Source organism: Arachis hypogaea, chromosome 3 (assembly GCF_003086295.3).
Source record: "Arachis hypogaea cultivar Tifrunner chromosome 3, arahy.Tifrunner.gnm2.J5K5, whole genome shotgun sequence".
Lineage (NCBI taxonomy): Eukaryota > Viridiplantae > Streptophyta > Magnoliopsida > Fabales > Fabaceae > Arachis > Arachis hypogaea.
The window spans coordinates 116198114-116223966 of NC_092038.1; the positions used below are offsets into that span (position 1 = coordinate 116198114).

The 25853-nt window shown below is 37.8% G+C and overlaps 3 protein-coding genes across 6 annotated transcripts; 2 read left to right on the plus strand and 1 right to left on the minus strand.

Annotated features, from left to right (window-relative positions):
- Positions 1–5635: 5635 nt before the first annotated feature.
- LOC112790989 (dual specificity protein phosphatase PHS1) lies at positions 5636–10960 on the plus strand. Of its 2 annotated transcripts, none has more exons than XM_025833637.3 (11): positions 5636–5827; positions 6161–6250; positions 6345–6502; positions 6731–6932; positions 7294–7470; positions 7573–7733; positions 7962–9039; positions 9353–9499; positions 9570–9797; positions 10021–10178; positions 10381–10960. In XM_025833637.3, the coding sequence occupies exons 1-11, from the start codon at positions 5768–5770 to the stop codon at positions 10736–10738; spliced, it is 2817 nt and encodes a 938-aa protein (XP_025689422.1). In that variant the 5' UTR covers positions 5636–5767; the 3' UTR covers positions 10739–10960. The 2 variants fall into 2 exon arrangements, with proteins under 2 accessions (XP_025689422.1, XP_025689423.1); XM_025833638.3 differs by lacking the exon at positions 5636–5827 and adding an exon at positions 5940–6076.
- A 605-nt stretch (positions 10961–11565) lies between these two features.
- Positions 11566–17554, minus strand: LOC112790990 (chaperone protein ClpC, chloroplastic). Of its 2 annotated transcripts, none has more exons than XM_025833640.3 (10): positions 17021–17554; positions 15499–16080; positions 15036–15151; positions 14803–14925; positions 14530–14715; positions 14163–14378; positions 13741–13958; positions 13347–13422; positions 13185–13274; positions 11566–13023 (listed from the first exon to the last, which is right to left on the minus strand). In XM_025833640.3, the coding sequence occupies exons 2-10, from the start codon at positions 16061–16063 to the stop codon at positions 11845–11847; spliced, it is 2769 nt and encodes a 922-aa protein (XP_025689425.1). In that variant the 5' UTR covers positions 16064–16080; positions 17021–17554; the 3' UTR covers positions 11566–11844. The 2 variants fall into 2 exon arrangements, with proteins under 2 accessions (XP_025689425.1, XP_072089391.1); XM_072233290.1 differs by having other exon boundaries at positions 16943–17213.
- Positions 17555–19936: 2382 nt separating this feature from the next.
- On the plus strand, positions 19937–24355 carry LOC112790992 (uncharacterized). 2 transcript variants are annotated; one of them, XM_025833641.3, is made up of 4 exons: positions 19937–21504; positions 21707–21967; positions 23351–23521; positions 24084–24355. In XM_025833641.3, the coding sequence occupies exons 1-4, from the start codon at positions 20314–20316 to the stop codon at positions 24174–24176; spliced, it is 1716 nt and encodes a 571-aa protein (XP_025689426.1). In that variant the 5' UTR covers positions 19937–20313; the 3' UTR covers positions 24177–24355. The 2 variants fall into 2 exon arrangements, with proteins under 2 accessions (XP_025689426.1, XP_072089392.1); XM_072233291.1 differs by having other exon boundaries at positions 20015–21504; positions 24060–24355.
- Positions 24356–25853: the final 1498 nt, after the last annotated feature.

Genomic DNA, 25853 nt, shown 5'->3' on the forward strand with positions numbered 1-25853 from the left:
AAAATGGTGGAAAAGAGAAATTAATAAGAGAAGAAGATAAACTAAAGTAATAGAATAAATAAAACTAGAAGAAGACTAAATTAAAGGAACATTGAACCTAAAATTTGAGAAGAAATAAATCTAAAAACCAAAAACCTAAAATTATGTGAATGAGAAGTTGGATGATTGATTCCTCCACGCGTACGCGTCGCTTGTCTGCCGCAATATCCATGTGTACGCATTGCCTAACAGCAAGAAAACTATGACAATTTTATATCATTTTGAAGCCCCGAATGTTAGCTTTTCAACACAACTGGAACCGCCTCATTCAGACCTCTGTAGCTCAAGTTATCATTGATTTAATACGAATATCTCAGGCTTGACAGCTTTGTAATTCCTTCAATTTCTTGTATTCTTTCCACTTTTACATGCTTCCTTTCCATCCTCTAAGTCATTCATGCCCTATAAACCCTGAAAACACTCAGCAAACATATCACGACATCGAATGGTAATAAAGGAGGATTAAAAATAGCAAATTTAAGGCCAAGGAAGCATGTTTTCAATCAAAGCACAAAATTAGGAAGGAAAATGTAAAACATGCAATTTCTATGAATAAGTGTGAGAATAATGGATAAAATCTACTAAATTAAGCACAAGATAAACCGTAAAATATCGGTTTATCAAGCACCAAACCCAGCGCAAGAAATCGATCACTAATCCAAGGTCTAGTGAATGAGCCATTGGTGACCCTTTGAACGGCCCAAGTCCCAAATCCCCCCTCATGGATCAATCTAATTCAATGTTTCCTTGAAGATGGGACACTTCCCAGAGAGGAAAAAGAAGCCAAGATGATAAGGAGAGAAGCCACCAAGTATGTAGTAATACAAGGGCAGCTATACAAACAAGGACTTAATCAGCCTCTATTGAAGTGCTTGCGTCCCGACTAGGTGGACTATGTTCTAAATGAAGTCCATGAGGGATGTTGTGGTCACCACATTGGAGGGAAAGCACCAGCCAGAGAACTTGTCAAGGCGGGGTATTATTGGCCCTCTATGATGGCGGATGCCCGAGAATTCGTAAAGAAGTTCAAGAAATGCCAAGAGAATGCAAATTTCTACAAGGTCCCAGTGGAAGAGCTAAGTTCCATGTTGGCCTCCCGACCTTTCTCCTAGTGGGGAGTCGACCTTCTGGGGCTGTAGCCCCGGGGTAGCTTAAGTACCTCATTGTGACCATTGATTACTATACGAAGTGGGTAGAAGCAGAGCCGTTCGCCAGCATATCGTCAACAAATTATTGGAAGTTTCTGTGGAGACAAGTAATCTCCAGATTTGGAATCCCGAAGATCATGGTCTTGGACAATGGGACGCAGTTCTCTGATAAAAAGTTCCAGGAGTTCTTATCTGGATTGGGGATCAAGCAAAAGTTTTCCTCGATGGAACACCCCCAGAATAACAGTCAAGCCTAGGCGGCAAACAATGTTATCCTTAATGGGTTAAAAAAGTGCCTTGACCAGCGAAAGGGCTCTTGGGCAGACGAACTGGCTTTCGTGTTATGGTCTTATAGGATAATGCCACAATCTTCCATTGGGGAGACGCCTTTCCGACTTACTTACAAGGTCGATGCGGTCATTCCTATGAAAATCGGAGAACTAAGTCCAAGCCTATTCCCGGGAGGCGATAATGAAGCAATTGAAAAAGATTTTATTGATGAAACAAGAGAGATGACCCACTTATCAGAAGCTACACTAAAACAGATGATAGCCTTGCATTACAATCGCAAGGTGCTAAACAGAACTTCGAGGAAGGTGATCTAGTGTTATGGCGTAACGACATTGGCCCGCCGACTCCGGGAGAAGGCAAGCTGGCAGCCAACTAGGAAGGCCCGTAAAAGGTAAGAGAAGTTCTTGGGAAAGGTGCATATAAGCTAGAACAGTTGGATGGGAACAAGGCCCCAAGAACGTGGAATGTCACGAACTTGAAGAGGTTCTACTCTTGAATGAGGTCCCAACCTAACGACCTTTTTCTTCACCCTTGTTATCTTTCATTTTACCACCCCCTTTGTTAGATGTTTCGTTTTCTTTCACGTGTTTGTACTTTTGTTCGGCTATTAAGGAGGCACTCTTTCCCTTTATCCTCCACACGAGGTAACGGTAAGGGGTTTTAACGAGACCTACTGTTGAAAACCAAGTGATTAATTTACGTTATTCTTAGTCATACTTGTGGTTTATTATTGTTTTATAAAAACGACAACCCGGGACTGATCACCCCGGAGACCACGGTGATTGCAATTAACGGATATCCAACGTATAGCAGTTTATGGCCTGACAGCCAAGCAAAGAAGCAACAAGTAAAACAGCCAAAACATTCTATGAATGAAAACGTTAGTTTAAAAAAGGCATCACGTCGGCCCATTAATGTTCTAAAGTTGATGGCACCAAAAGTCACGACAACGACTTAATGACAATAAAAGTGAAATTGTTTCAAAGTTATAAGTCGGGGGTACCACATCGGCCCAACAAAACAAAACGCAAATAGAAAGTACAAGATTTCCATTTTTACAAAGAGGCCTCATTTTCTCGGGATGTCCACAATTTTTCCGTCTTGAACCATCTTAAAGGCCCCAATCAAAGAGGTATCAAGGTCGAGAGCATGGAGGGAGACTTGAGCCTTAATCCCCTCTTCAGTAGCCTTAACTACTTCTCGAGCATCCTTGACAATTTCCTTATTCTTTTTCTTCAAAGCCAAGGCATCTCATTTAGCAGCCTCAGCCGTCTTCACGGCCTCAGAAAGCTTTTCCTCTAGATCCTTCACCTTTGCCTCAACTACGGTGGCCCGACCTTGAGCAGTGTTTAGTGAACTTGAGAGTACAAGGTCGCACTCCCCCAGGCGATTAATCTCATCAGCACTCTCCTTAGCCTTCTTCTCTTCCTCGACAAGCCAGGTACTCAGAGACTCTTTTTGGGCTTTCAAGTCAGTGATTTCTTTTTGGGCAGTCCGGACGTTCCCCTCCCAATCTTGTCCCTGCGCTAGGATGGGTTCCACCTTCTTAGCAATGGCGGAAGCCCGGAGGAGGCTACGATATATCCACCTCGCTTGGGCAGCCAGGTCCTCTTCCTGGAAGAACTCCTCTCTATCACAGTAAGAGTCTTTCCGAACTCAAGGGTTTTCCTCTTTTTGGGGTTGGTAGTAAGGATTAGATCGGGATCACCCTTGCCCTGAGCCTCTTTATCTCGTCCCCCTTCATTAGTGACAAGGATCTCCTCAACAAGCAACTCGGGAGAAGGTTGAGCTTCAGGCTGAGCACTTCCCTTGCCAACGACCTGAGGTCCGTGCTCGGCCGAAGGGTTCGCCGAGCTGTCATCATCGCTATCGTTATCAGGGAAGAGGTGTGTCATCAAACAAGCCATCGAGGTATTCCCGCCAACCATGGCAACTACAAAAATTAAAAATAAATTAGGAAGTAAGGAAAACAAGAAAGTTTTGAAGCAAGCAAAGCAAACAAGCTAATCGTGAGAATAGAACGACGAATAAGTTCAAGCTTTACCTACACACTCACGACCGGATTCCCGATCGCCTATCAATAGGTGGGGGTTAAGATTCTTGGTGCCTAAGATCGCTAACAAGATGTCTGCAATCTGACCGTCTTCCGGACTCAGCCACTTGTAGGACACTTTTATTAGGTTTTCAGAGCCAGCACCGAAACTCCAATAAGTGGAGATTCGCCTCTCACCCTCCAGAGTAAGCCAGAAACGGTGATGACCCTGAGCCGGCCTAATCTTGAAGTAGGTACTCTTGAACCCATGAAAAGAATCTTCGAAGAGTCCGAAGATTCGGCAGTTTTGCACTACTCAAAAGGACATGTAGCCCTTTTTGTGTTTGCCCTCTCGGGTAGGGTTGGTGAGCAGAAAGAGGTAAAGGAACAAGTTAAAAGAAGCCAGGAGCTCCAAGTACTCGCACACTATCTTGAAGCAACAGATGGCTGCCCAGCTGTTCAGGTGGAGTTATGACGGGCCACGTCACATCAACCAGTCGGCCACTAGAGGAGACAACATATTTATTTGGCATATGCACTCCCGGTCCCCCGGGACGAAAACGTTGTAGTTCGCTTCAAGTTCATATAAAGCCCCTAGAATTGTGAAACTCTTCAAGTTCCTCTTGGGTTATTCAGAAAGCCGTATCCTTTATATCAGAGGTAACCCAAGCATACTGATCTACCAAGTTCGGGTTCGGTCGCTGCATCATACCTACAGTAAGGGCACCACTTAAGTTAACACGGGAGATCAAAAACCCGGAAGAAAGGAAAAAATAAAGATTATGTGTTGCTACATTACTATCTTACACTATTTCGTATCAGTCTAAGGACTAAATCCAAGAAGAAGGCACCTATGGTACCCTCCTAAGAACTACCTAACAATGGCAAGTCTAGCCCAGGCAGAGAAAAGTCACGAGAAAGCCAAAAGGAAACAAAACGCACCAGAAAAATTGCAAAATGCATGCAGCAACAGTGGTAGCAAAAAGCAAGCATGATAATCAACAACAAAAAAAATGCTTACTAGTAAATGAAGAAGGAATGAAGTAAGCACAAGTGTGATGGGATTCGCAGCAAGCAAGGCGCAGAATTTCGGATGCACAGTAGTGAGAAAGTGAAGAAAGGTGAAGAGAGTGTGTGAAAGAAGTGAAGAGGTTGCGAAGGCAAAGGGTGGAAAATGGTAACCGTCAGAGGGAGCGCGGAAAGACAGGGGTAAATTTGACTTTTCTCCCTGCTTTCAAAACAATCATAAAGAGCATTTAATGCTACAGAAACTGAAGCGCTGCCCCAAGCAACGGTTGGGGACAACTCACGTGCATTGGAGCCATGGACCTCGTCAATGGGTTCCCGGACTGATCAGGACTCGACCCGAGTGGGCACGAGTAACTCGAACGCACCAACCACGAGCTTCTAGCTTCACGGTTGGTACATTGGGACACTGTTTCGCCCCAGCCCAACAAGGGTCCTGGTCCGACTGTGGACCGTCGACCTGCCGGGTCACTTGATCCAAACCTACAGGTGACCCGCGCACCACCCCATGCCCTGTTGGGGAGATCTGGCCAGCTAGCAAAAGCTTCCAGGCAAAAATGGGCCCAAGCGAAAGGCCTACCCGAATCCAGAATATAAAGGGAAAGAGATTTACCCCTTTCCAGAAGTATGTTACCTTTTTACCTTAATTGGCTATCTCATAGTACGGATACTAATTTTAGCATCAGAATATCTTTACAATTGGCCCCATTCGTCGACCCATCGATGACTTAGACGGTTATCCTCCTCGAGAAGCTTGCACCCAGGTCTAATCCCCATTTTACACTTGCTCCAGTCAAATTACCACCCAAACCGCCCATCACCCGAGCATCCAGTCAACTTACCACCCAAACCGCCCATCAACCGAACATAAATGATTCTGAAGGCATATCACCACCGTCATAGGAGTCACGGTTTGGCTGAAGCCTTAAATAGTTAAATGTTGTTCCATCTCCAAGGCCATTTCCACCCTACACGGACCCACAACCACCACCACTCCCTCAACTGAAAGCTCATAAAACTACCCAATTCTGCCAATACCATACTACATGCAATATCAATATTCAGTAGACATAGCTACTGATCTGTTGAGTGTTTCCGATGTTGAAATCTTGCTGTGTATAAATGCAGTGGGTATCATCATTATTTGACTTCACTTCCCCTTTCTCACGAAAACGGAACACCACACGCGTTTTTAACTCCATATTTATAGACAAGACTATAGTCTTAAAGTATGGGAAAAGAGCAAAAGCAGGAGAATGCAATCATCACCACCATACCTCCACAACCCCAGGTTAACAACTTAACACCCTCTATCACCTACATATATATAGTCATATATTAAAAACATTATAATATAATAATAATAAAAGAAAAATAGCAAATCACACCCCAAACTCCCATTAATCAACCATCATGATGACATCTGTATTTAGATCATTATGTGCATGACATGAATATTGAATTGTGTTGCGAATGTGATGATGATCTTTACAGCCTCGTAGAATTGTAATCCAAATGCGTGCCATCACCATCATCATAAGTTCATAGCCTGAACCTATCTGTGATGTAAAGTTACTCTCTTTTTCTTTTCTCTCACATTTACATGTGGGAGTGTACTCTGCAGGACAAAGGCCAAGAGAACCAATCGGAACCCCAAAACGACGATTCCGAGCCTGAAATTGAGGTCCCATTGCCTCTCACCGATACTTCCCGGGTATGAAAATTCCGCAATTCCCATTCTGCTTCATTGTCTCTCATGGCATTATGAAAGTTGTTTGAAAGTATCTGACATTGTTAGGGGAATGTAGGTTTTGTATATGTTGGGAGATTTCACCGCAGGGCCTGCGTTTAGGTTCACGCAATGGCTCCAATTGGTTCGTAAACGCACTGCCAATTCCAATTCCAATTCCTCTGGATTCCCCCACCGTCGCTGCCGTTCTGCCACCACCATGCCTTCTACTCCGACGTCAGTTGTTGCTTCCACCACTCACCATTCTCTTTCATTTTTATTTGCAATCATTGCCTCTGAAAATTTCAACAATGTCACTATGTTTGATTATTTATTCATTCTTTAATCCTAAAATCTACTAGTATCTGTGCTCAGCTCACTGGATTCCATTACTTTGGTTTTGATATGCTTTGAAGTGCGGACCCTGTGTATCTGTTGCTAATCTTCATCATGGTTGTTGTTCAGCATTGGCGAATCAATTCAGGGTGCAAAATGTGATACAGCCCCCGAGCAAACAGAAATTAGTTTGTGGGATAGGCTTGGGAAAGCTTCCATGTTGGACATTGAATCGAGTTCATTTTCTTGGGATAAGCTCATTTCGCTTCACCACATTGAACACAGCAGTAGCAATGAACTTATTGAGGATGAAATGAACAAAGCTCTTGAGGTTTGGATTTATATACTCATAAATCATAATATAATATGTACACTCACCAACGCGCTACTTGCTGTGTTTAATGGAAGGTCTTTAAGTATTGAGATGTGAATATGCAAACAGGGATAATATCTTTCAAGGCTGAGCTTGTCAATAATTGTTAGCTTCAAAACTCAGAAGTTAGAAAAAACTATAATTTCTTGCTGGTTTAGCTTCTGCCCAATTGATTGTCACTAAGTACTTCTGTGCATAGCATATGCACCTATCCCATTAATTCATATACTAGTTTATTTGTTTGTAGTATCAAATCAGAGAGAAGTGTATATGCATACTTTTTTGGTTAAAACTATTTTTATCTCATGTGCACTCATAGGTAACTGTAAATTCTGGAGGGGTTGTGTTCTTTGCCTTTTTCAACTGCGCTGGGAATGATGATGCTGTTTCAAAAGAAGCAGCAGCTGTTATAAAGATATCATCATCAAGAATGGCAACACAGTCTGAACGCCTTGGCTATGAATTTGCCAGGTGTTTAGGAGTCCAAACGCCACAGGTTGTTTGCTTAGTTTTATAACACAAACACCATATTGGCAAGCTTAGGCTATCGGATTGTGTTCCTACTCTATTCACTCTCTTCTGTCATTTGGAAATGCAGGCTAGAGTCATTCACAATACCAGTTCAGAATGGCACCAAATAAAAGAAGCTGCAGAAAAGGCTAAAGAAGCATCATCTGATGAGGGTGATGAAATTGGGGAAGTGACCTGTTTTGAACTTTTGGAAGCTCTTGAGCTTAGCAGATGTCTCTTTTTTATGAGGTGCAATCTAAGTCTGACAAATAGCTGATTTATTCTTTTGTACTCTGCCATTAGTGGCATTGAGATATAGATGTGCAAGTACTCACCTTGTCCCTATCGAGTAGGAAAATAAATGAAGTAATAAATGATATCTATAGAAGCTTAGAAGGATAAGGATATTAGGTAACTAATATTCCTATGAAGATGTCATTAACTAGCTTATTCTAAGTATTTCCTATCTTCTTGCAGTTATGTACATGGATCACCTTTGCTTGAGAACTCTAGTGCATTTGAGTCCGAAGAATTTGCAGAAAGTACATCAGCAGCTCTTGGCAGGGTGCTGATGTTGGACCTAGTCATCAGAAATGAAGATAGGCTCCCTTGTCGTGAACTTAGGTGGCGTGGGAATTCTGCAAATTTGTTGTTGGCTGAAAAGAAGATCTCTACAAATACAGATGCAATAGAAGCAGCCTTTGATTCTGCAATAAATCGATATAGACCAAAAGCGATTAGGGCTCTTCAAAAAGAAAGAAGGTCAACTTCAGTTGACAGCAGACTCATTTCTCATAAGCCTGACTTGATATCACAAGCTTCTGATCTGTCTGATATTTTAGAGTCTCCGAGATCCGTTGACATGAGCCTGGAGAGGCAAAAGGAATCTCCCGATTTTAACATTGTAGCCATTGATTCTGGCGTTCCTCGCCGGCCCCCTGCTGGAAAACGTGCAAATGACCAGGTTAATTATCCTAAGTTGGTTGAGTTGTTATTGCATAGTTCTGAGTTTGCCTCAAACCTTTTATATGATATAACTGGAGGGAAATTAGGATGTCCTCCACCAGAAGACATGGATACACTTGATACACATGATACACATGCAAGTGACATGACACCAGTAGTTCATGCATTTCGTACCGGATTTCGGTCTTCTCTTAGAGATTTGCAGGGTTTCCATATATTCCTACTAACACTTCACCAAAGACTAGATATCTTGTTTCGATCATTTATGAACATTATAAGCAAAATATCTTTGGGGGAAGGTGACAAAGAGGATTCAGTGGTACCTGAGTCACCTTCAGTGGCTACTGGTAGTAATTGTTACTCTCCAACCAGTAGGGAGAGGTTTTCTAATGATAACCATCAAGATTTTACTGATTCAGAATCTCAGAGATATGCTTCAAGGGCATCATCTTGGGGAAATAGAGATAGTTGTGACTCTGCTTCAACATCAAAAGAAAGTCGGTATGGAAAGTTCTATAGAGGAAATGGGGAGCCACTTCGCAGTCTCCGCTTAACAACTAAGATTCGTGACTTTCACAAATTTGCAAAGGTTGTCTCATAGGTAGCATAATATTGTTTACTGGTTGCATCGTTTTGGAGCTGCCAATGAAAATTTGATACATTTTTCCCCTTTGATTTTATGGATCAGAAATAATGATTCAGTTGTTATCTTTTGCAAAAGAAGACTTTTATCTCATGTCTATCTACAAAAAACTGGATGTTGTGGACATTGCATATGATTATGACTAAAATATCGTTTTGCTGCTTTCAGAAGTGAGAGCATAGATTTTGAAGATTTGTTTTGGCTATTTTGGTTTTGGAGATGCTATGAGTTCTCAAATTAAATATATTATGATTTCCAGGTCGATGCTGAATCTAATAAAGAATTGGAGCAGTGGAATGAAATGCTTAAAAGTGATGCTATCAAACTATGCCAGGAAAACAACTTCTATACAGGATTTTTTGAGGGTAGTGATAATAACATCATTGTTGATGCATATGAACTTAAGGTATCTTCATTGTCACTGATTAAGGATTCATATTTATGAAATATGAATACATTACCATTTTAACTTTCAGGTCAGACTTGAGCATATTCTTGAAAGAATTGCATTGATATCTGACGCTGCAAGTACAGAGAAACCATCTGCCGTTACAAGCACTGTGTTCATTGGTGGAGCACTAGCTGCAAGATCTGTTTATACATTGCAATACTTGGGAATCACACATATTATATGCTTGTGTACCAATGAAATTGGACAATCAGATACTCAGTTTCCTGATCTATTTGAGTACAAGAATTTCTCTGTAAGCAAGTCATATTCCAGATTCTAACTAATGCACTCAATTATTCTACACTCAACTATTCTATCTTATTTTTAAAGATCTACTTTATTTGAACTAGTTGAACTCCTCCCACTTAATTTCTGAACTATTCTTTTTTGTTCAACTTTTACTTTTAATTCTAATATTAGGTTCCCTTCAGGAAAATGTCTTGATATAGGTTCTGTTCGCCCTCCTATTTGGACAGGTGTATGACAATGAAGATTGTAACATCAGCAGCATATTTGAAGAATCATGTGATTTTATAGATCATGTTGAACAAAATGGTCAGAAAGTTTTAGTTCATTGCTTTGAAGGGAAAAGCAGAAGTGTGACAGTGGTCCTTGCTTACTTAATGCTCAGGAAGTAAGTAATGGTAAATATAGAATCCTTGGTAAAATAATAGGAGAGAATCGTATTTAAATATTTGAATCTTAGTTGCTATCAATTCTTCATGAGCTATTTATTTGAACAGCCATCAATTCTTCATGGTTTGATACAATGAAGTAACTAATATGATTCAGCATGTGGCCATTATAAGTAGTATATCTTCTCTGATATGTTGCAGGAACTTAACTTTATTAGAAGCATGGAATGCTCTGAAACGAGTTCATCGTCGGGCACACCCTAATGATGGTTTCGCAAAGATCTTACTGAAACTAGATCAGAAACTGCACGGGAAGGTGTCAATGGAGTGGCAGCAGCGGAAACCGAGCATGAAAGTTTGCCCCATATGTGGGAAGAATGCAGGACTAAGCAGTGGCTCACTGAAACTGCATCTGCAGAAAGCCCATAAGAAGCTATCATCTGGGAGTGTAGATAGTGCCATGTCAATGGAGATCCAAAAGGCATTGACAGCTTTGAAGATTAGCCGTGGCGGAAGTGTCAGCCCGACACAAAGGTCCTCTCATTCAACAGATGAGTGAATACAAGATACTGTAAATCCAACTTACTTTACTCTAGCAACAGATAGTAAGTATAGGAACTAATGAGGGTAAATATTTTACTTGAGCAGCTACGCCTGAAGTATAGTTTTTCTTCTGTCCATTTCTTCTAGCTTCTCTCCTGTAAAACCTAAAGGGTTAAAGGTTGCAACATGTGGGGGTTATTATAGGTGAATGTTCTTCTAAGATGATATTTTCTCAACATTTGCATAGTTGTCTCACCGATAAATATGATAGTGATAGATAAAAATAATCATCAAATTTACTAATAAGATACTGTAACTAAAATATTTCATTATTGATACATAATTTACTGATAAATACAAGCAGATTTCTGTTTATGTGAGAGGGGAATATCACTTTCAAATTGAGAGCGTGCAGTTTACTTTGAAAAAGGTTCGAATACCCAAAGAGCATACTGCTTTGAGACCTCTCGGTAATCAGTTATCATACAATTAGAGATGGCATGTGACGGTGATCGGTCAAACTGGGCAATGACTTCTGAATTATAATGCACTTTTTTTTATCACTTTTCTTTCTTTTCTTTTTTTGGAAGGACTATTACTGAATACTGATACACTTCAGTTATAATAAACATGATATTCTTAATCTCTTTTTTCGTCAAGTGTTATTTATCGTGTTTCGATTAGTTTTTTATTTTATTTTACTATATATGACTTACCCTAATTAAATTAAATATCATAATTATAGTTTAACAATGTAACTATTCTTTTTAATTCTTGGGCTACTAACTTGAAATAATTAAGAAAAAAAACCAGTAATTTGTATTTTGTAGTTCACCGTAATCATGAATAAGTGAATATCGTGCTTATGATTGGAAGAGTAAAGACATCCCGCTTCCACTAAAATTGTACATTGATGCACAATATCCGAGGTACGGCGCAAGTTCTCATTGTCATGGTATTGGTCCCTGTTCTATTTTCTTTCTTGGTGAAGGGCAAAACACGCCCTCGGACTACCAGTGTTGAAATGAACAGCTGTAGGTTCATTGTTGACAACTAAACAAAACTAAGACTGACTATGTTCAAAATGAAACAAACACAACATCTTAGACAAAGGCATTAACGTTACACAGGAAGAGGCTCGGGTAGTGAATCCGGGGTACCACTGCTACCATTGAGCACGATCACATTGCCATCAGAATCAGCATCCACAATAACAGAGTCTCCCTCTTTGATCTCTCTAGCAAGCATCTTCTCTGCCATGCTGTCCTCCAAAAGTCGCATTATCGCTCTTCTTAGAGGCCTAGCCCCATAACTAGGATTATAGCCCTCCTCAACCACTCTCTCTCTGAACCTCTCTGTCACCGAAAGATCAATATCTTTAGCTTTCAGCCTCTCAAACACCTCCTTCAGCATTATGTCAGCTATCTCCTTCACCTCAAGTTTCGTGAGTTGCCTGAAAACGATCATTTCATCCAGCCTGTTCAAAAATTCTGGTCTAAAGTATTGCTTCAGCTCCTCGGTCACCAAGCTCTTGATTCGGTTATAGCTGCTGTCCTTCTCATCGTATTCGAGGTCAAATCCTATTTTGCGGCCTCCCTTCTCAATCACACTACTTCCAACATTTGATGTCATTATAAGAAGTGTGTTCTTGAAGTCCACAGTTCTTCCCTTGCTGTCTGTTAGCCTTCCATCTTCCAGGATCTGAAGCATCATATTGAACACATCAGGATGGGCTTTCTCAATCTCATCGAAAAGTACAACTGTGTAGGGACGACGCCGAACTGCCTCGGTCAGTTGACCACCCTCAGTATAACCAACATATCCAGGAGGGGAACCAATGAGTTTTGACACCGTGTGTCTTTCCATAAATTCACTCATATCAAGCCGAATCATGGCTTCTTCAGAACCAAAGTAGTATGCAGCCAGTGCTTTCGCCAACTCAGACTTTCCCACACCAGTTGGCCCAGAAAAGATGAAGCTGGCAATTGGACGATTAGGGTTCTTCAATCCAACCCGGGCTCGACGGATAGCACGACTAATGGCTTTTACTGCTTCATCCTGACCAATGACTCGCTTGTGTAATGTCTCTTCCATCTTGAGAAGACGATCGGATTCATCTGTTGATACTTTCTCGACAGGAATACCTGTCCAAGAAGAGACAATGTGTTGTATGTCAACTTCAGTCACAACTGGACCTGCATCTCCTGCCTCACTCTCTGCCTTGCTCATCTCCTTGCCTTTCTCAACAAGAGCTGAGATCTGTGCCTTGAGATCCATTTCTCTATCTCGTAGCTCTCCAGCCTATAAAGAAATGCATGCTTCATTAATCAATTAATTGATGTGAAAAAACCAACATACTTTCTGTTAAACTAAACAAAACTAGAAACAGAGACAAATAAAAGAAAAATGCCCTCCATCTCTATTGTACAACTTTATGAGTGAGATAGTAAGTAAAGCAGTACCTTCTCAAAGTCTTGGTTGCGTACAGCTTCTTCTTTCTCCTTCACAATCTGCCTGACCTCCTTGTCAAGTTCCTTTGCTTCTTCAGGTAACTGTAAGTACATAAGCCCAATTAGGATAACAGTGGACTAAAATAGCAATTCTAGTTAAGACAAACAATTTACCTGTGCATGTTGAAGACGGACTCGAGAACCAGCTTCATCAAGCAAATCTATTGCTTTATCAGGCAAAAATCGATCACTACAGGAGACAGCATTAATTATAAGCTAGAAAACACTTATGATATCCCAAAAAGCAGTATAGGTTTGGGTGTGGGTGAGTGAACCAGCATTTTGATTAATCTACTGATATCAAACAGCTATATTAGACTTCCCAAATAAATACAGATAGAAGTAATACAATTCAAAGAGGAGAATTTATGCTCAATTTCAGACGATTAAATGATTCTACATCAAGTTTAGTAGAATGGTTGAAATTTAAACATGAAAAAAAAGGTCTGATCCAGCACTATATTAAAAGACAACTCCACAGAGAAGGTGTAGAATAATTATGACAAACCTGATATATTGGTGTGACAACTGTGCAGCAGCTACAAGGGCTTCATCAGTATAGCGGAGCTTGTGGTGAATTTCATAGCGCTCTCTAAGTCCTCTCAATATTTGTATGGTTTCATCCACAGTTGGCTCTGGCACTTTAACTGGCTGGAATCGTCTTTCCAAAGCTGGATCCTTTTCAATGTGCTTCCTGTATTCATCCAGTGTCGTAGCTCCTATACACTACATAAATTTCAAGCCAAATACATAGTTAAGTGACATTTCTTTAATTGGATCAAAACATAGAATAACCAGAACATAAAAGAGCAACTCTTGTACCCATGTTGTATTTTTATAATTTAGTTCAAAAGGATGCAAAAACAAATTATTGTCAAGGTCAGACAACCAAGTAGCCTCCTTTTTCAACTTGTTAAGGAAAATGACTACCTGCAATTCCCCTCTAGCAAGAGCTGGTTTTAATATGTTTGCAGCATCAATCGCCCCTTCAGCTGCTCCTGCTCCAATCAGAGTGTGGACTTCATCAATAAATAGTATTATCTCATCACTCTGTTTGATTTCCTCCATTAGTTTCTTCAGCCTCTCTTCAAATTCTCCACGATATTTAGTTCCAGCTACAAGCAGTCCCATATCAAGGGTTATAACCTAAATCATGCAGAACAGAGGGCTGCTCAATAGCGTAGAAATGAAAAGGCATATATGGATAACTAGCACAAGTGAGAGTATAACATACGATCAATATCAATTATAAAACGGATCACCATTTACATTCTACAGAGAGAATAATCCTGCTTACCTTCTTTCCCTCTATGGTTTCAGGAACATCCCCATTTGCAATACGTTGGGCAAGACCTTCAGCAATAGCTGTCTTCCCAACACCAGGTTCTCCAATAAGGCAAGGGTTGTTTTTGGTACGACGACCTAAAATTTGAGTGACACGTTCAATTTGTTGCTGCCTTCCGACAACAGGATCCAATTTTCCCTGAGGTTGGAAGGAAGAAGATAAATAAATACAGAATGATACCTAATCTACAATCTTCATTGAAGAAGACTAGGAAAAGCCAATTACCTCCTCTGCTAACTTAGTCAAATTTGTGCCATACTCCTCCAAAGTCGGCATCTTATTGCTGCTACTACCTGAGCCTACAGTAGCACCAACACTGTCAGCACTCTCACCAACCATGCGGATAACCTGCATCCAACCCATAGAGATTATAAGATTAAGAAAAGGAAGTTAAGATAAAAATATGCATATATATCGGAAATATGCAGAAAGGAAGTAAACAAAGCCATAATACTAGCCTGAGTGCGAATATTAGCTGGATCAGCACCCAGGTTTTCAAGAACACGTGCTGCTACGCCTTCACCCTCACGAAGGAGACCAAGAAGCAAGTGTTCAGATCCAATATAATTGTGACCTGCAAGTTAGTCAATGTTAATCAGGGTAATTCATCCAATCCTCTGCTCCTTTACTTTGTTCATCCAATTCAAAACTCATCAAACCTTAACTGACTTTTCAAATAAAAAATAAATAACAATTACAAAAATTTGGGGAAAAATAATATGATCTTGACCCAATTTAACCAAATCATTCCTACCACATTTTAGGCTACATTAAGTCAATAACAACAACCAAAAAAAAACTCCAAAAACTGCTAAGTAATAGACAAATGGGTGACGGTAAGCAATTTCTCTGTAATGGACATCTTCTGAAAACTACTTAATTAGATATATGAAATAGCAAATAAAGGTAGAAAGTACTTACCAAGCTGACGAGCTTCATCCAGTGAGAGTTCCAGAACACGTTTTGCACGGGGAGTGAATGGAATCTCAACAGCAACAAATCCACTACCCCTTCCAATTATCTTTTCAACTTCTACACGTGCATCTTTAAGGTTAATCCCCATAGACTTTAGAACCTTAGCAGCAATTCCAGTACCTTCACCAATTAGCCCCAATAGAATCTGTTCTGTTCCAACAAAATTGTGACCAAGTCGTCTTGCCTCCTCCTGGGCCAGCATGATTACTTTGATTGCTTTCTCCGTGAAACGCTCAAACATGGCTTTAGGTATGCATCTGCTAGCCCTTGCTCTCCTTGAAGAAGAAGCAGTTAACACCTTTGAATGCAAATCTTGAACATGTCTCGACTTAGTATCCAAAGGATTAAGAGTACGTAATCCTGAGAAACCTATCAGCCTTGATCCAGGCACTTGTAAGGCAGACATCATTACCACTGATCTTTTAAATTTTCCTAATCCCCTCAGTTGACTATGCCTTTGCCTAGCCACTAGGCCAGGTAAATTAATTGACTGAGCCAAAACCGTCGGCATGATTTCTGAACTGCTGGCTGCATTTTTCAATTAACCATAATATTAGCCAATGGGTAACACACTTGAAAAAACAGAATGCCACCCCCCCCCCCCCCCAAAAAAAAAAAAAAACGACCACATCTTTGGACACATCAACCAGCCAAAATTATAAAATGGAACTGCAAACCATAAGTACAAGCAACAACTACAACCAAGCCTTTTCTCACTAAATGGGGTAGGATTACCAAGTGTAATCGTTGCAATGATTGCGGGATGAAAAAGGTGTACATGGGCTCCGTCATTTTCACTAGTGAGCCCTCACTCTCACAAGCAAAGAAAAACTTCCAATGTATATCACCCAGGAGATTAAACAGACGCATTACACAATCATTGTACAATTCCAAAAGAAGACATTACAGCTATGGAGAAAGCTGAAAACAAAAACATTTTCCATTCTGCTCGACAACTTCCCAATTTAAGCTAAAGTAAATCATTCAATCCATCAAAAAACAAAGTACAGCCACCACTCCAGCAAGAAAACCGAACTTGACATGATGCCCACGGAGGTTCCAACAGAGTATCGAACGTGGACTAACAATAACAAATCAACACCAAGAACCAAAACGAACCAATAATAATTATAACAAATAACAAGGAACTTGAAGCTTTGGAAACTTGACAGTGACAAACTTCATAAAATAATAGAGCTAAAGGCATGAGAGAGAGAGAGAGAGAGAGAGAGAGAGAGAGAGAGAGAGAGAGAGAGAGGGGTCAGCCCAACAACAAAGGCACATTAAAACATTTAAACAAACACCTGGTGCGCAAAACCAGAAAATACATAGTAAAACCCAAACAAGCAAACGGAAGGGAAAATGCAACAATCCATGTACTCAACACAACCTTAGCTGCAAAACCTAATCGAAGCAGCTATTGAACTACCACACCGAACAAGAAACGCAAAAAGCGCAATGAACTCACCAGAAGCCCTCGCCACACAAATCCAACTTCGACCCAGAAAAGATTGAGAAATATAAATGGAAAAAATTAAAGGATTGTAAAATAAATTCAGATAGAAAGATAAATAGAGGGTTTGGGTTTAAGTTCGGTTTGTATGGTGGGGCGAGGAGGGAGGAAAAAGGTAACAGATAAAATGCGGTCGTCGACAACAATAGAGCTACGCCAGCCTTATATATGTCGTTTGCCCCTCACCTCTACCTACCCTTCCCTGCACCCTCTCTTATTATATCAAACTCTCCCCATACTTCGATAACACGTGTTTGCCTTTTATTGGTTCACTTTAGTGCTTTGCAATTGACACGCAAGAAACGAAATGCATGAGGCTCTTTTTGTTGGGATGTGAATTCTGATGACCAGTTTGCAATTGGCAACTCATTTTATCCCCTTCTTAGCCATTCATGGGTAAAGCGTAGTTGTTGTTCAAAAATGTTATTTCTTTGAAATTGAGTTCAATAAATGTTTCTTGCAAGAAAGATAATCTATTGTTTCGTGCATAATGAAATTACTCAAATTCGTTCATAACTAGATTAGGCATTAGATTTTTGCCTCAATCCTCAAATCAATGTCAAGGGCTTGCATTCAAATGAAAGCTATGGGCTTTCATATATTGGGCTTTTCTCAAGGATCGCCGCTCTGAAACGCCCCTTAAATTGTAGCAAAACTTAAAAGTGGGTAAAGTATTGTCCAAAAAGAAACTGGGTTACCCAACCCAGTACTTTAAGTTGTGGGCCTTATTCAAGACCATGAAAAAAGTTATGGGCCTTATTTTTAAAAACCAGTACTTTAAATGCTATTTATTTTTCACACAAAAAAAAAGAAGTGCTATTCTCTAAAATTATACTTTCATAGTGAACGAAATTAGAAATAAGTTGCCCCCAAAAAAATAATAATAAATGTTATTTCAATATCATGAAAAGAAAAATAATAATGAGAAATATTTTGAAAATTATAATATGTATTGGGGGTGTAAACAGCCAAAGTTTCCTTGATGGTGGCGTTTTTCACCGCAAAAATCTACTCCTTAAATAACCGTATAACCGTAAGTCATTAAATTTTTTTATTTTTAAAAATGTAAAGTAACTTTAGTTATAGTTAAACTAGAAAAACCTACTACTGCTGTCATTGATTTCGCGGGATGATGAGATGCATCACTTTCAGCACATTGATGAAATGATGTTGATTTAAATAACTTGGTATTGGTATACGGCATATGCCCCACACCATCAGACACAGGCAAATTAAACGTACGTTCTGCAACATGCTCACGAGCTTAGTGGACAAACATTAATACACCATATATAATATATACTCACAGCACAGCTGCATGCAACTTAATTAAGATCTTGTCCCCCTTTGTTTTTCCAAGCATATTGGGCATATATCTTATGATCATTTCAAAACATTTTTACAGAATTCATATACATTCAGCGGGCCTCAACGGTTTTGGAAATTCGGCTATGATTTTGAATGGTTTTTGGTAAAGATACTTATTAGATCGATCAGTATATTTTTATATATAAAAAATTACAGTGTAATTTGAAGCTAGCTTTTATCAGTACTCATTAGTAAATAATTCATGAGTTAGAAATTTAAAATTATAACCGTATGAAATTTTAATAAATATTTTAAAAATAATTAAATAAATATATAAGTTGGAGAAGTAGGGAAAACAGATGAGCGTTGTGGTGCGGTGGGGAGAGAGGTGTAAAATTGGTTTCAAGATTGGGCAGTAACTGTTGTTGACAAAGAAAGGGGATTCACGAGATGCTCGAGATTATTCAAACTGCTATATCCATATCCATCATTTTTATTGATTCTCATAATTTCTCCCTTTATTTAACCATGCCCTCTTTTTCTTGTTTTTCTACCATCTTCCTCTATCTCATATCAAACTTGACTTTCAAAACCCTAATAAGGTACTACTTCTTTTAATGCAATCCCATGACAAAACAGCATTGTATGTTTAAGTCCTCATCAGAGAAAATCTAAACTTCTCTTATATTAATAGAGTTTAATTTTAAAAGATCATTCACTAGTTAATATAAAAATTAATTATTACATAAATACATATAATTTTATATTATTAATATATTAAAATTAAATTCATATTATATATACATAGCATATTTAGTGGCTGAATATCAAACTAATATACATCTGTATCTAATACACATAGTATATAATTTTTTTTTAAAATTTATCATTATATATAATTATAAAAAAATACTTTTTTAAATTTTTTAATTAAATTATAAATTATTGATCATTTTAACTAATCTTAATTTTATTATTCTTACACATATTTAATAAATAAAAAATTTAATAGATATATTAGCATCTATTGATATAATATATGAAAGAGAGAAAAATATAAAGAAAAGAAAAACGTTTACCGTAATAAGCAAGTGTTCCCCGCCCTCCTCCGCAGTTTATCGGTTTATATTCTTTTGATATAATAAGTTATTTATTTATATTTAAGAATTTAATTTTAATGTATTACCAATATAAAATATTTATATATATATATATTTAATTATGTAATTTACATGAATAAAAATAATTAATTTTTATATTAATTATGTGAATGATTATTAAAAAAATAATATGATTACACTATTATAAAATATTCTACACTATTATTTTTTTTTAAATTAAACTCTATTTTTAATTCATATATATTTAATTAAAAAAATGTTATTTGTATATTAAAATTAGTTACTAAAATTAACCACCAATATATTTATACATAAATACATGTGTAATTTAATTTATTTTTAATATGTATTTATATTCTAACATATATTTTTTAGTTTTTACTGATAGCTGGTAGTTGATTTTGGTGTCCTTGTAAATAACCCATTAAATTATAACCGAACGAACATTAATCTGTACTGACTTACACGCTGGTAGTATTTACAGATATATAAGTAGAGAAGTGGGAGTGATGCAAGCAATAAGTAGCATGTTTAAACCCTGTGGTGTTATTGATTGAATAATTAATTAGTGATATATATCTGGAAGTCCAAGAACGGAACATGCTGGTTGATTGATGTGGCGGTAAGGAAGTGACGATATAGCGTTACAATACGTTACGCGGTATTGGGTGGTTGTTGAAGCTGGTTTTGCGTTGTTTCCCCGGAAAAGAGCCAAGGCCTTGAGACACCTTCAGTAAAAGCAAATCCCTTTACACCTTTAACTTGTCTACTTTGTTTTTTTTCCCCCAACTTCCGTTACTACAACAAGAAGCAACAAGCATGTCCAGCACAAACAGCACTTGTCTCATGGAAGAAAGAGAGCTCTCTGATGCCAACAACACCTATCAACTTGTCCCTATTCCTATCATGCCTCCTCCTCAGGTAGTCAATGAAGATTGGTACATGCCAAACAACAACAACAACAACAACAACACTGTTACTACTATCCAAAATCAACCTCCGGATTCAGATTCAGATACAAGGGACATGAACTTCTTTCACCAAGATAACAACAACAGCAACTCTTTCTTCCATCCCTCTTCTTTCCCTTCATCCATGTCGTTCATCACCAACCTTCACTACCCTCATCAGGCCACTCCAAAACCCATGTTTTCTTCTCTTCTAAGTGGCATGATGATCCCTAGCAACACCACCAATAACCCTTTGTTTGATCAAAATGGTGGAAATAATAATAGTTGCCAACAGGTGATGGGGTTTCTTGAACCTCAAGCTTTCGCTACCTCTCCATCAAACGCAGATGCTACTCTCTTGGGGGGTTTAGGCTTTCCAACAAGTTTGAACAACTCATCATCAGACCCCAATAATAATAGCTTATCAGCAACCATGAGCTGTGTAATCCCACAAGAACATGAAGAAGAAGATAAACCGCCCAATAAGTTTGCCCTCTTTGAGGGTTTTCACAATAACATTGAGAATAATACTGGTAGTAGTGCGGTTGCTGCAAGTTCATCATCATGGATGATGAACAACAAGTACTCCAACATACTCATGAGACCTCTTGAATCATTACCTCCATCATCAGGTGCACAACCAACACTCTTTCAGAAGAGAGCAGCACAACACAGGAAAATCAACGTCACAGATGAAAGAGGAAAGGGCAAACTTGATGAGGAGGAACAACAAGGGAATAATAATAATGAAGAAGAGAAAAGGAAGCTGGAGATGGAAGATACTGGAGATGGAAGTTTGTTAAACAGCTATGATGATTATTCTGATCATGACATGGTTGAGGATATGAAGATGGAATCAGAGAGTAGTAGTAAAAACAAGAATATTATTGGTGAAAACAACAACAAAAACAGTAACAATAATCTCAATTTGCAGAAAGGGAATAATAACAAGAAGAAGACAGGGATGCCTGCTAAGAACTTGATGGCTGAACGCCGCAGAAGGAAGAAGCTCAATGACAGACTCTACATGCTCAGATCCGTTGTTCCTAATATCAGCAAAGTAAGCAACGTGTTCTTAATAGCCACTGTTTTAATTTGTTCATTCTTCTTTCACTCAAATAATGTGAACTGCATGAACTTAATTTACTTTACAGGTCTTAGCTTAAAGCATTCAAAAACGCATAAATTTATATGGTTCAGATGATGAGTCGCATAGTGATTAATTTTTGATTAAGCTAATATTATATATGTGGTTATGAAAGATGGACAGGGCTTCAATACTTGGGGATGCAATTGAATATATGAAAGAACTTCTGCAAAAGATTAATGACCTTCATAACGAATTGCAATCAATGCCTCCAACGGCACCTGCTTCAAGCTTGCATCATCCTTTGACACCAACTAATAATAATACTGCTACTCTACCGCCAGCAGCTTCTTCTCTTCCCAGCCGCATGATGATGAAGGAAACTGCTTCTTGCCCCACTTCTTCATTGCCAACTCCCAATGACCAGCCTGCCAGGGTAACATTAACTATTATTGTTCTTCTTCTTCATTGTCTTTATTTCTCATTTTTATTTCATAACTGCACTCTCACATTGTGAATGAAGTATATTTCCAACATTTAATTTAGTACGTAAACCCATTGTAGATATACGAACAATGAGCAACACCATGTCTATCTGGAAGTTATATGTTCACATGATTCTTTTTCTTGATATGAGACTCACTACTACAGACATTTGTTTAGGAAAAGAGTGAATTGGACAACTTTTCATGTATTTTATGTTGCTAAATTTAGATGTAATTAAGATGAGCAATTCTAAGATGAAGCGGAAAGTTAGGTGAAGAGTGAAGATTATATATACTCTTTACACTTAAAAAAATAAAAAATTAAAGACATCATGTGTAATGTACACTTTTTTTCAAAATTAACTATATTCTTCATTCTTCACTGTGAGATCTAGTTACACATGTCATACTGTGATATGCATAAAAGGTTTGACTATTGCTCATGGTCAACGATATATATACAATTTATATTATCCAACTTGTATACAAGACCAAGAGTCTCATAGTTAGTGGTGTCTTGTTGCCTCCACAAAAACAATATAAATAAATGGTTTGGTTAACTTAGTTTTATGATGATGCAATGAAAGTTAAAATGTAAGGGGTTTTTTTATATATGTTGTGTCTTTATATTTATTTTGTGTATTAAGTCATTAGTCATTCTTTTAGTCAAAGAAGACTGATTTTTTATTTTTAGTATCTTTTTTTGCATTTTAAATTAAGTGTTTATATCATTTAAGTTGGTATTTTGAATGGAGTATCACAAATTATCACTTTGTATTTCTATGTCAGAGATTTGATTTGAGTTGAGTGATTACCATTTAGGATTTCTTTAAAAGGAATTTTGCTAAGGTGAAGTAACATCACTAATTACTACTTTTTATCTCATTAAAAATTTGGTTAAGATAGAATGATTATCAAATTTTATAATTTTGTTACATTATGTTGTTTTTAGTTAAAGATTTTAATATTCCTTCATTGTCAATGGTGTAAATTTTGCACTTCTGCTTGCACACTCCGTTTTTTAACCTTCACCAAACATCACTCTTCACCAAAAAAATTTCAAATATGATTTGTTGAAGTGTTCATACAATATTAGATAGTGGACCTAAAATTCCTTCTAATTCAAGATCAGGTTCATTACTAAAGAGGGAAAAAGAAAGAAATTCTCTAAAGATAAGTAGTGTTGTTATTATAGGAGATGATTTTAAATTCGGATAAGTATATTAGTTAAGAGTTTCTATATGCATATAGACTATCATTAACACAATGCAATGTAGGCATGCAATTATTTGTGATTTCTGTTTTTATTAATTATTTGTGTTCACTATGTAAAGGTTGAGGTTGGGTTGCGTGAAGGAAGAGGAGTAAATATCCATATGTTTTGTGATCAGAAGCCTGGTCTGTTGCTCTCAACACTCACCACTTTGGACAACCTTGGGTTAGATATCCAGCAGGCTGTTATCAGTTTCTTCAATGGCTTTGCTATGGACATTTTTCGAGCTGAGGTATATATGCGTGCTAACATGCACTCTTTTAAATCTCTATGTTATGTTCCATACCCACGAAATTATTACTTGATATATAAGTTCATATTATTATTGTACCTTATACAATACAATAAAAATGCTATTTGTACCCTAAAATCAGCCACTATGTATTAATTATAAATACATATGTAGTTAAGTAGTTTATTTCATTTTTAATATGTATTTTTTATTTCAATGTGTATTCTATATTGATGGCTGATTTTTAATAGATATATATGTTATCACAAAAATACTATTTGCACACCCAAATCAGCTACCAAAATCAAGTACCATGTATTTGTTCATTGTTAATATGTATTTTGTATTTCAAAGTATATTCTTTTCTGTGGTTAATTTTAGGGACTAATTTTTTTTTATATCTAGCATAGATGATGTTATAAGTGGCAGTTTATATTTCATGCATCACAAGAGTTATATTAATGCTACTATGATTTCTGCTTCTCTAGTACGTACATTCATTAAACTTCTTGTTTATTTCATGTTTTTTGGGTGAAAGGGTTAACTTCCCTACTTTTTTCAGCAATGCAATGAAGGTCAGGATCTCCACCCAGATCAAATCAAAGCAGCACTCATTGAAGCATCTGAAGCATCCGGCTTCCATAACATCATTTAGTGTGTGATATTGCTAGAAACTTCATAAGTTTCTATTATTTAGTTCTCTTTTGGTCAAAGTGGGAGAAATTTTACATGGATTTTACCGGATAAACAGCACGAGCACACTGTTTAGCACCGAGTACATGTACATGCACATTTTGAACTTGAATCAAACTTAATTTCAATTCATGGTCCCTATGTATAACGCTTTTAGCATGCAAATGCAGGAAAGATTTAAGGGTTTCGCCAGCCAGAGTCCCCACCGGAGCCTACTTTTAGTAATCAAAATAAATGACCAACCCTTAGGGCCAAAGCTTTATAGACATAAAGGACAGAACATGGAAGATGATGAGGTCCACAACGTGCTACAATAGCGTTTGTGTTTCTGGTTGAAAAGTTGTGTTTTTATTTAAATGAAAAACTATAATTGGACCTTCGACCTTGGTGCTTTCTAGGAAGGAAGCTTTATCACGTAACATCGGTAGAAACTAGAAACTAGAGAGGACCACATTGCAAGTAGTAATGCCACATCAACAATTACCCACGACACATTACACTACTACATAATTTTCAAATCCCATCAAGATTTTCTGACCAAAGTGTCCACTTTCTTCTATCAGGATATGACTAGAATTTTAATCTCACCGTTCACCGGAAACCTATGACCGTAATGCTACCTCACCACCAAACACCAAGGCACAAATGTGGAAAGGCACAGAATTATAATTATATTATACATGTTGCAAAATCCAAATTGATATCCACAATGATAATGATCTCCGATGAGTTCTCATATACTGGCACAAGTTATCACTAAAATAAAGAGACAATCAAATTTAACAATCAGATAAACCGCCCTTGTATATGAAACATAGTTACATTAATTAATGGGTTGGGGTTCTAAGGATACGGTAGAATAACTATGTACACGGCAGGATTGTTGAAAAATGCAAGGCCAACATAACCCACCATATCACCTTGATCAAGACATAAGCCTATTACTAGAAATGCATATATACTAATACTACTCATTCCACGACATGGTCCAAAATTGGATGGATACCCGTTCATGCCATCCATATTCTGATTCCAAATACATGCGTGTACTTCAGAAGCAGTCAAGTTCAGAATTGGAAATTTCTTCATATGGTCATATTCTCCAACTGGATGGCTTCTAACAGTCGTCCCATACTATATATCCACTCCAGTCCGGAATCTGGATCAAGACAAAGTTAAGTTAGACCGGAAGATTCTTCCAGAAACTAAGGTTCAAGTTCACGCAAAAAAAAAAAAAAAAAAAAAAAAAAAAAAAAAAAAAAAAAAAAAAAAAAAAAAAAAAAAAAAAAAAAAAAAAAAAAAAAAAAAAAAAAAAAAAAATACAAACAGTGAATTAGGATCAGAGCCTCATTGTCAGTGTATACAGTAAGCCAGTCCTTTTTGGCAGATATCAGTTCACCCCCAAATTCAAACAACTGATCCAATTCAGCAATTAATTCACCATAGCCACTGAATTTCGTAAGATCCACTGACCTACCAAGGGCAATCCCCTTCTTGTGAACCTAAAATAAAAACAATAGATAATTTTACCAGAAAAAGTCCAACCTGTTATTTTCTTTAAAGTCCATCGACACTAAAGAATCTTACTTTAGTGCAACCCTAGCAGAACCATATGTGGTTTTTGAACATCTCTCAGTCA

Excerpts from the sequence above, each read along its gene's own strand:
- LOC112790989 (XM_025833637.3), top strand. The coding sequence starts at position 5,768 with ATGGGAAAAGAGCAAAAGCAGGAGAATGCAATCATCACCACCATACCT. Across the intron at positions 7,471-7,572 it reads TAGGAGTCCAAACGCCACAG|GCTAGAGTCATTCACAATAC; the intron begins GTTGTTTGCTTA and ends TTGGAAATGCAG. Across the intron at positions 9,798-10,020 it reads TTGAGTACAAGAATTTCTCT|GTGTATGACAATGAAGATTG; the intron begins GTAAGCAAGTCA and ends CTATTTGGACAG.
- LOC112790990 (XM_025833640.3), bottom strand. The coding sequence starts at position 16,063 with ATGCCGACGGTTTTGGCTCAGTCAATTAATTTACCTGGCCTAGTGGCT. Across the intron at positions 13,275-13,346 it reads TCCGTCTTCAACATGCACAG|TTACCTGAAGAAGCAAAGGA; the intron begins GTAAATTGTTTG and ends ATGTACTTACAG. Across the intron at positions 13,024-13,184 it reads GCAACCAAGACTTTGAGAAG|GCTGGAGAGCTACGAGATAG; the intron begins GTACTGCTTTAC and ends ATTTCTTTATAG.
- LOC112790992 (XM_025833641.3), top strand. The coding sequence starts at position 20,314 with ATGTCCAGCACAAACAGCACTTGTCTCATGGAAGAAAGAGAGCTCTCT. Across the intron at positions 21,968-23,350 it reads CCAATGACCAGCCTGCCAGG|GTTGAGGTTGGGTTGCGTGA; the intron begins GTAACATTAACT and ends CACTATGTAAAG. Across the intron at positions 23,522-24,083 it reads TGGACATTTTTCGAGCTGAG|CAATGCAATGAAGGTCAGGA; the intron begins GTATATATGCGT and ends TACTTTTTTCAG.